Below are 10,541 nucleotides of genomic sequence, written 5' to 3' on the forward strand. Positions count from 1 at the left end.
TAGGGCACGTGCGCTCACCAGACAGACAGAGACAGACAGAGAGATAGAAAGTGAGAAATCACCCCCCAGGGGGATGGCCACACCGCAATCCCTTCTCCTCCATTCTCCTCTCGGGATCTTGGGCACGCACGCACACGCGCCCGGTGTGAGTTTAAGCCACCGGGTCCAGGATGTGAACTGCGGTCGACTACGTGGGAATCCAGTGACATAGCCATTATGCCAACTGCTGGTCCCACGTACGCAGTCTTTTGACATCTCCTGACTTGCTGATCCCTTCCCCTTAAGAGAAACCCTGCCCTCGCACGTCCTCCTCCCAGGGAACTGCAGTATAGACCTGTGATTGAGAGCTCAAGCTCTGCGGTCGGACAGGGTTTGAGTCCCGGAGTTGCCACTTACGGTTGGACGATTTGAAGCACGTGGGCTAGCTCCCTCCCTCAGCGTGGGGACAGTAATAGACTCTCTCTCCTGGGACGCTGGGCAGATTTCCCGGATGACACATGCCCGGGCCTCAGCATGGGACAGTTGTCTGCCATTAGCCCAGTGCCCTGGTGGCTTCTCTTCTGCCCCCATGTCCCAAGGCTCGGTGCTCTACAGATTCAGCCAGGGCTCACCTTCCCAGGAGCTCATTAGCCAGCTCGTCCTCTGTTATCCATGGTCTCGGCTCTAACCCGAGGCCAGGACCCATGTCACCACAGCCCAGGAGACGCGACTACGACTAAGTCGCATGACGAAACTCACATTGGGCACAGATCCTTTCAGAAACTTCTGTTTCGTTTCTTTTCTTTTCTTTTCTTTTCTTTTCTTTTTTCTTTTCTTTTCTTTTCTTTTCTTTCATTTTTCTTTTCTTCCATTCCCTTTCCCTTCCTTTCCTTTTTTCTTTCCTTTTCATCTTTTCTTTTCTTCTTTCTTTTTCTTCTTTTTTCTTTTCTTTCTTTCTTTCTTTCCTTCTTTCTTTCTTTCTTTCTTTCTTTCTTTCTTTCTTTTTCTTTCTTTTTCTTTCTTCTTTTTCTCCCTTCCTTCCTTCCTTCTTCTTTCTTTCCTTCTTTCTTTTCTTTCTTTCCTCCTTTTCTTTTTCTTTTTCTTTCTTTTTTCCAACTGACTTAGCCTCTTTTTATTCTTTTGGTAACCTCTCCCAGAGTTAACTGCTTCCACTACAGGTGACAAAAAGGCTCCACTTCAAGTGTCGGCGTGACTCTAAGCGTTGTCTTTCCCTTCACTGCAACTCAGAATTTAAACTTTGGATTCTTTTTTTCTTAGTTTCCTAGTCCTGTCCCAGAGTACTTTTCACTGTAGACGTTATTTGAAGACAGTCTTACGCTTTCTCGTAGCGGTTTATAACCAGGAAATTTCTTCAGGAACCCCATGATGGATTTAGTTGAAGTGTGTGAAACCAACAGGCATTCTCTCCAATGAGTTTAGACGCATTTTATTTTTAGCCAAAGGTTCTGTTCCTCAGAAACAACGCCTTCACTTCGAATGAACCACAGTCAGAATAAACGAGGCGCTCGCGATGACCTCGGTCCCCTTTGTCTTTCGTCCCGGCGCTTTGTGGGTGACACGCACATCCGTTATGATGGCAGGTGATCCAAAATAATTGCCAGATCTGTTGACCTGCTTCCATGGCTACAGCACCCTTAAGGAGAACCACATACGGGGTCCCAGCAGAGCACCCAGGCCAGCTGGATTCATGTTTTCACCAACAAAGAACTGGTCATTTTTGAAATCAGCAAGGATTGGCTTGATTTGTTCTGCAGTCCCTGTCATCAACGGTTTGACCCTTTCTGGTCTCCTTCAAGGCTGCCTTTGACTGGTGTCGTGTAATCGCTGATGGACGTCCAGCAGGCTGCTTCTGTGAGGCCGGCTTCCTGCAAGTGATGGCTCGTGACAGCGTCCCCCCCAGCAACTCCCGCACTTCCGTACCTCTGCCCTCGGGGCCTTCAGCGGAGGCATCTCCACCAACGAGCGAGCCGTCAGTGCTACTCTCTGCCCTGCTGACCGTCTTCCCCTGCACCTCCAGGCACAGACCCCCACCCTCTCCCGGGTCTTGTAAGTGTCGGAGAGCATCTCATCGTGGCTGCTGAGGTCCTGCTGGATAACCAGGACGGCTGCTGGAGGGAGACCATGGCGTTGCTATTTGAGTAGGAGGAGCCTGGAACTCGGAGGGAGTGCGGTGCAGCCAGAACGGCGCTGGGGCAGGGGGCGGGGAGCAGGGGAAAAGCCAGAAATTTTATCCACCGACACACTCCGCCTTGGACTCCTCTGTAATTCCCATCCCTTCTCAGCCACACTCACAGCTCATGATGATGCCACCAAGTTCTTTTATTGAAATGGGCCCTTTCGGGGACCTCAGGTGGCATGGTGATTAAGGTGCAGGACTCCCACATGGGCAACTGTGGTTCAAGTCCTGGACCTGGTGGCTTGCTTTCTCAGTTTCCCTTTCTCTCTTTGTCTCTCTCTGGTCAAATTAGAAAAAAATATATAATAATGAATAAAATTAAATAAATAAATTATTTTTTACAAATTAAGAAAGAGGGATCGGTAGATGGTATAATGGTTACATCACTGGATTCCCACGTAGCCGACTGAGGGTCGAGTCTCAGACTTGGCAGCTTAAAACTCTCACCAGGCGTGCCCAAGATCCCGAGAGGAGAGTGGAGGAGAAGGGATTGCGGCGTGTCCATCCCCCCTGGGGGGTGATTTCTCGCTTTCTGTCTCTCTGTCTCTCTCTGTCTTTCTGGCGAGTGCACGCGCCCTATAGTGAAAACCTCTAAAAAAAAAGAAAAAGAAAACTGGGGAGAGGAGAGAATTTCAGAGGGGACAGAGTTAGTGAAAGAGAACCCAGAATTCTGGCCGGTCTAAGAACCGTGCATGAGCAGGGCAGACTCAAGACACTTACAGTTAGGGAAATGAAAGAAATGGAATTGAGATTCAAGCTCCGGTCCGCTGAGGAGACAAAGCTTGTGGTCTGAGACTAACCAAATTCACTGTCCCTTACGAGAAGAATATTAACGTTCTTCAGAGAAACCTATCGGAATTCAGTGACGCCACACTGGAACATTCACAATGTCACTACAGTCCACAATGACTTGACACATGGAGAACCGACAATGCACAAGCCAGTCTCAAGGCGACACCATCAGTGGAGGCCACCTCTGTCTGATCAGACCTAGACACTGAATTTTTGAGACAAGGACTATATTGACGGATGGGTTGATAGAAAAAATGTGTGTGAGAGAGAGAGCACCTTTGATGGGGTTTTTCAAGCCATTACCCCTTTCCCCGGGGCCTCCAGTTCCTCAGGACCCTGAGTGCCCCTGAGCATGCCCAGGATGCTTTCAGGCTGACCCTGGGACCCGAACCCATGGTTGGCCATATGACCTCCAGCCCCGTAAGGCACTCATGTTACTGCCGCACCACAGCAGCTGGGCCTAGGATGTGTCGGCACTGAATTTAACTACACTCAGTGAAGTAAAGGGAGCCAGATCTGTGATGCATTATAAAATAGGGACTCTCAGCAGGGAAATATCGGGTCAGAGAAAAACAGAAAACATACGTCATGACTTTTCCCACAACCATTAGGAAATAGAAAAGTGACCAAATGGAAATTCTAGAACTGAAAACATGCAACGTCTGGAATTTTGTAATGTCACAGGATTAGCATAATAGACGAAAGGAGATGGCAGAATAAAATCAGAGAATTTGAGCTAGATCAAAGAAAATTATCCAGTCTCAAAAGTAAAGAGAGGGGCCGGCAGGTGGCATGGTGGTTAAGGGCGCTGGACTCCCACATGGACGATAGGTTCGAGTCCTGGTCCTGGCAACTTGCTTTCTCACTTTCCCCCTCTCTCTCTCCCTTGCTCTCGCTTTCACTCTGTCCTGGTCGAATTTGAAACAAACAAACAAAATTAAAAGAAATAATTCTTTTTAAAAAAAGTGAAGAGAAAAAAAATTCGAACCATAACAATGACATTAAAAGAACTTAGGATGGGACCAGCAGGTGGCACGGTGGTTAAGGCACTGGACACTCCCACATGGCCGACCACGGTTCAAGTCCTGAATCTGGTGGCTTGCTTTCTCACTTCCTCTCTCTCTCTCTCATTCTCACCCTCTGTCTCTCTCTGCTCAAACTAAAAATAAAAAATAAAAATAAAATAACTTAGGAGACCTTTGGATAATATAACAATGTCTAAAATACATAAAATTGGAGTCGTGGAAGAAAAGGAGAGAGAAATTAGAGCACCGTTTTTCTAAAGAAGATTTGGAAGATGCTCCAAATTTGGTGGAGTAAATCTACATAAACTTACAGATTGAAGAGCCAGCAGATGGTGTGGTGGTGAAGGTGCTGGGTTCCACATGGCCACCTGTGTGGTTTGAGGCCCCTACTCGGCACCTTGAAAATCACACTGGGTTCCTGTGCATGTGTGTGTGTTTGCCCAAAATCCCAGGAAGAGACTGAAGGAGAAGGGACTGTGGTGCGGCCATCCCTGGCGGGGAGGGGGTAATTTCTCACTTTCTGGCAAGCACATGTGTCCTATAGGGGAAAAAAATGACAGATTCAAGAAGTACAGTAGTCCTAAAACAAAATAAATATGAGGTTGGGGCCGGCAGGCGGCCTGATGGTTGAGAGCACTGGACTTTCGCATGGCCAGCCATAGTTCGAGCCCCGGACCTGGACCTAGTCTCTCTCTCTTTCTCTCTTTCTCTCTCTCTCTGTCCTTCTCTGGTCAAATGTTTAAAAAAGTAAATAAATAGGATGCATGCACTCGCCAGAAAGATAGAGAGACAGAAAGTGAGAAATCACCCCCAGGGGGCATGGCCACGCCACAATCCCTTCTCCTCCATTCTCCTCTCGGGATCTTGGGCATGCATGCACACATGCCCAATGTGAGTTTAAGCCACTGGGTCCGGGACTCGAACCGCGGTCGACTACATGGGAGTCCAGTGACATAGCCATTATGCTAACTGCTGGTCCCGAGCTATTAAAGATACCACACTTAGCCCTGATTTGACCCTTTGCAGATGCCTTTTGCTCTACAAGGGTCACTCTTCTCTCCCCAGTGCTTTCCACCCATGTCAATGATAGAGTCTCACCCCACGTTCCAGCTCCAGGCCGCCTGCTCTTCCAGGCCTCTCCTCATTGCACAGGCCTCTTTGGGCACTTCAGTACGCAGCCCCAGAGCATATGAAAAGCAACCACCGGGACCAGCAGTTAGCATAATGGCTATGTCGCTGAACTCCCATGCAATTGACCGTGGCTTAGAACTCACGCCGGGCGTGTGCGTGCGTGCGTGCCCAAGATCCCAAGAGGAGAATGGAGGAGGAGGGATTGCCATCCCCCCTGGGGGGTGATTTCTCGCTTTCTGTCTCTCTGTCTCTCTCTGGCAAGTGCACGCGCCCTATAGCAAAAACCTCTCCACGAAAAAACAAACAAACAAACAAACACAAGCACCACCCATTGCTAGCACGCCTTAGCGGTGCCAACCGCCTTCCCTCCATTGCAGTCTCTTCGCTCAGTTCTCACGAAGGCCCGTGAGGTGGAGGGCAGGTCTGGTGGTGCAGCTGGTTACAGACGGCACCGCCGACACCCGGAGAGGGGGAGCGGTTTTCACAGAACGGCACAACCGGAGTCCAGCAAAGTGCCCCTGGGCCTCAGTTCCTCAGGCACTTACTTGGCCCGGTTCTCTGTCCACCCGGCCACACTGTCACATCACACATGGTACCCGCCTTCCACTGACTTGTCACCTTCTTGGATTCTATGCATTTTACAGGTCATAAAAAATGAAACACGAAGACAATAAACACAATAAACCTCTACATGATAAACCCCTTCATGGGGGGGGGGGCCCTCAAACCTGGACAAACGTCAGAAATACTTGCAAAAACTACCAAAGTCCAAAACTCACAGCAGACCCACCAAGTCGGAGTCTCTCTAGGGTTGGGGCCAACAGGTGGCAAGGTGGTTGAGGCACTGGACTCCCACGTGGCTGACCGGTTCAGGTCCCGGACCTGGCAGTTTGCGGTCTCATTTTCTTTTCCTCTCTGTCTCTCTCTGGTCAAAACGGAAGAACAATGATAATAAATAAAATTAAAAAGAAAAAAAAAGAATCTCTCTGGGGTTGTCTGTTTTCAGCTCTCCGGGAGGGCCTGAGAAACCCGTCGTTAGGTGGCTAATTAACAAACGACTCATCCAAACTAGGCCCCGTGAGGAGAGAGCCTGTGAGACGGCAGGGCCTCCCTAAAGGAGGGGGGTCTGTGCAGGGCTGTGAAGGAGGGGAACTGCCATTGGCAGAGAGAAGAAGAGGCATCTTTCAGGCCAAGGGTCTCAGAGAGGTGCGACACGGATGAAGGGTCAGACATTCATTTTTGTTTTTCCCTTCGGAGAGGTTTTTTGCTAAAGGGTGCATGTGCTCCCCAGAAAGACAGAGAGAGACAGAGAGAAACAGGCAGAGAAATCACCCCCCAGAGGGGATGGCCACACCACAATCCCTTCTCCTCCATTCTCCTCTCAGGATCTTGGGCGCACACATGCACCCGGAGTGAGTTTAAGCCACGGGGTCCGGGACTCGAAGCGTGGTCAGCTACATGGGAGTCCAGCAACGTAGCCATTACGCTAACTGCTGGTCCTGGATTAGACATTTCTGAGTAGAAGTGTAACCTCTAGGAACTGGGGATAAGGAGTAGAGTCCAGTGGCCGGTGCAGAGGAGACAGGAGCCTCGGGTGGACCCTCCCAGCACAAAGCTCTTAGCCTGGGGCTCCCGATCTCGGCCAGCTGAGAGTCTACACTCCAGATCGTCCTCTGGATACCAACCCAAATAGAATGACAGCTCTGGCTCTCGTCTGCCTGTGTTCTCCTCACTCCCCCAGACTTCGGAGTCCCTCGAAGGGCTTTGTTTATCTCTCTACCCCGTGACGGGCGAGTCTCAACAGGGGCGATCTTGTCCTCCAAAGGCAACACGTGGTGAAGTGTTTGGTTGTCCCCTCTGAGGGAGGGGTGCTACTGGCATTAGCGGGACGGTGCCTCACAGCCTGAGGTGTGCAGTTACGACAGGGACGTGCCCGTCCCAAGAAGTCAGCAGCAACAATGACAAACAGCGCCCTGGGAACAGCGACAAGTGCACGCCACGGCTTTATTCACGCATTAAATCTGTCATCGTGTTATTTAATATTAGTAACCAGCAGTATTTATTACTTAATAAATCTTCGATGGTGACTATCCCAACAACCAATGAATATGAATAAGGTCTGTGTCTTCCAGCTGCCTTCACTCCTGGGTTTTATATTTCGTAGATAGAAACATTACAAAACTGGGGAGACCAGTAAAGAAGGGCTAACTTTTTTTTTTTTTTTTTTGAGAGGTTTTTGCTATAGGGCATGTGCGCTCGCCAGAAAGACAGAGAGAGACAGAGAGAGGGAAAGCGAGAAATCACCACCCAGGGGGGATGGCCACGCCACAATCCCTTCTCCTCCATTCTCCTCTCGGGATATTGGGCATGCACGCACACGTGCCTGGGGTGAGTTGAACCCACCAGGTCCAGAACTCGAACCACGGTCAACTACATGGGAGTCCAGTGATGTAGCCATTATGCCAATTGCTGGTCCCTAGAATTGCTAACTTTTATTATTGTCAAATACAGGCATTAAACATAAAGCTATCAGGGGTCCAGCAGGTGTTGTGGTGGCTGGGTCCCTGGACTCCCACACGGCCGACCATGGTCTGAGTCCTGCACCCGGAGGCTTGCTCTCCTACTTCTTTCTCTCTCTCTGGTCAAATTAAAACAAATAATAATGATAATAAATGAACTAAACTAATTCTGAAAAATAAAGCTATCAGTTACTATATAATAAAAGATACTTTTTTTTTTTTTTGAGAGGTTTTTGCTATAGGGCACGTGTGCTTGCCAGAAAGACAGAGAGAGACGGAGAGACAGAAAGCAAGAAATCACCCCAGGCCACCACAGGGAGGAATGGCCACTCCGCAATCCCTTCTCCTCCATTCTCCTCTCGGGATCTTGGGCACGCACGCACATGCGCCCAGCATGAGTTTAAGTCACTGGGTCCGGGACTCAAACCGCGGTTGACTACGTGAGAGTCGAGCGACATAGCCATTATGCCATCTGCTCATCCCAATAAAAGGTATTTTAACAATAAAATATTAATAAAAATGAAATAGGGAAGATATTGCCAAGAAACATCGACATCATAGCCAAAAATTGCTGTAGGCTGGTGACAAGTTCAATCCAGCCAGCTCGGGAGCGCCACCCACGGACACGGGAGCGTCTGGACCGGAATTCAAGCTCCCAAGGGCATGATCCAGTTTACAGGAAGCCCGTGGGCTCCTAATGCTGGGCAGCCCGTGGAAGGCTCCCCGGGAGGGTGCGCACTGCTGCCCACGCCGCTGCCCACGCCTACCTTGTACTCCAGGGACAGCAACGTGTCTGTCTTGGAAGTCCAGCTCCACTTGTGGACGACATAGCCCTTGTGGTCATTGGTGGTCCCGCCCTCCTCGTCCAGGACTAAGACGTACGGGCAGCTAGGGGACAGAGATGAAAGCTTCCACCAGGCTCCTGAAGGGCCCTCAGCACCACAGGCCCCAGGCAGGCAGGGCCTGAGACTCCGTCCCTGGATGGAGGGACAGAGGGGGTCACGCAGGCAGCTTCACTGTCCCTGCCTACTGTGCTCCGAGGCTCCTGTGCACCTGCTGGTGTGACCAGAGGAGTCTGTAGGAATGGGCCAGTCCCAGAGAGAGGACAGGAAGGGTGGGAGTCGTGTTCTGTTGCACAGAAGCGTGGACATGAACCAGACACCCCCGCGGGAGCTGGGTGTTTATAAGCTGAGAGCAAGGTGTTCCTTCCAAGAACAGCTCTCTATGAAAAGCCAGACAAAACCAACGTTAGGCATTGACCAGACAAAAGAATGTAAAATTCTCCATGGGAAACAAAAAGTTCTGTAACTTTTGCTTTACCAAAAATATATGTATATAAAATAAATGAATATATATTTAAAAAAAAAAAAAAAGAAAAGAAAAACCTTTGGCTGGCAAGAATATGTGCTTCTCTTAAGAGATTCATAGACTGAGACCAGCAGTTGGTGTAATGGCTATGTCGCTGGACTCCCATGTAGTTGACCACAGTTCGAGTCCCACACCCGGTGGCTTAAACTCATGCCGGGTGTGTGTGCGTGTGTGCCCAAGATCCCGAGAGGAGAATGGAGGAGAAGGGATCTCTCTGTTGCTCTGGCGAACGCATGCGCCCTATAGCAAAAACCTCTCCAAAAAAAAAAGAAAGAAAAAGGAAGAAAGAAAGACCCATAGATGTGGTGCCCGTGGGCCCAGGTGCTGGCACAGTGGGGACACAACCCTCTGTGAGGCAAACTGACCCACATGGGATGGTCTGGACCAAAAATATATATATCAGTGGGGTTTCTGCCTCTCTCTCGCCCGCTCCTCATATAAAACGCTTTCTCCACTAGGGAACTCTTCCATGAATCTAACCACCCACAAAGAGCTCAGTGCCCTGGGATACAGGTGGAGCAGGACCCGTGGCATTGCCTTTCTTACTGGCTGTGGCATGGATCCAGCAAGCCAGAGCCGGGTCTCAAAGCACCTGTCTATGCAGGCACTGCTTCGGCCCTGTCTCACTCTCTTTCCAGATCTCTGGACGCCATCTAGCCCCTCTTTTATCCATGGAATCCCAGTCACCACCACAGTCCCCCTACCCCCTAACACCCCCACAGACACTCCCATGGAGCTGGGGTTCCCCGATCCACTTACAGGGTCTTTAGGTTGTAGTGAACACAGCCCTGGCCTTCGGCATTAAACAGGGCCAGTAAAGAGGAGCTGGGTGTGTCATTGAAGAGGCAGGTGATGGCTCGCCCTTTGCAGCACGTGGGGATCTGACACATGGCGATGTTTCCGGAGGGGTAGCTGGCAGAAACAGTCAAGCAGAACTAACAGAGAACTGTCCGGGGGTCTGCTCTCTTGGAAAGCAGCAAGACAAGAGATTCCTCCAGTACAAAAGATCTGCGATAAGATGAACAGCTCATTTCACACGAGCAACTATGGAGGCCAGATGGTAATAGGGCGAGACATTAACGAGCCCAAAGGAAAAAAAAAAAGAAAGCACAAAACTGTCAGGCAAGACTTCTATATGAAGCAAAACGATTCCTCATGAATGAAAGAGAAACGAAGACATTCTCAAATAAAGAAAAGCCGAGGGCGTTCATCACGCCCTCATCATCGGCAGACCTTCCCTCTAGGAATATGCTAAAGGGAATGATTCAGGCTGAAAGAAAAGGACTTTATATAATAACCAAAGTCAGATGAAGGAGGAGGGAATTCTGGGAAAGATAAGGGCATAGGGCCAGCCCTGTAGCACAGCATGTAAGTGCCATGCACAGAATGCTAGACCTTGGACGAAACTGTAGTTTGAATCCCAGCTCCAGTGACTTGAAAAGGTCCCCAGCAGCAACCACACGTGCATGTGTGCCCACAATTTTAACAGGACAGAGAAACATTACAGAAAAAAAAGGATTGCAGTGTGAC

At 49.7% G+C, this 10,541-nt stretch overlaps 1 protein-coding gene across 1 annotated transcript in view; it reads right to left on the reverse strand.

The window, feature by feature from the left end:
- The window catches only part of FAM194C (family with sequence similarity 149 member C), a 105,061-nt gene that overhangs the window by 51,743 nt on the left and 42,777 nt on the right, over window positions 1-10,541 (reverse strand). Inside the window, exons 9-10 of the mRNA XM_006160679.2 lie at window positions 9,771-9,923; window positions 8,411-8,531 (exon numbers count right to left, since the gene is read on the reverse strand). Coding sequence (XP_006160741.1) covers window positions 8,411-8,531; window positions 9,771-9,923 — 274 coding nt within the window. The remainder of the gene's footprint in view (window positions 1-8,410; window positions 8,532-9,770; window positions 9,924-10,541) is intronic.

This window comes from Tupaia chinensis, unplaced genomic scaffold (genome assembly GCF_000334495.1).
Source record: "Tupaia chinensis unplaced genomic scaffold, TupChi_1.0 Scaffold000704_1, whole genome shotgun sequence".
Lineage (NCBI taxonomy): Eukaryota > Metazoa > Chordata > Mammalia > Scandentia > Tupaiidae > Tupaia > Tupaia belangeri.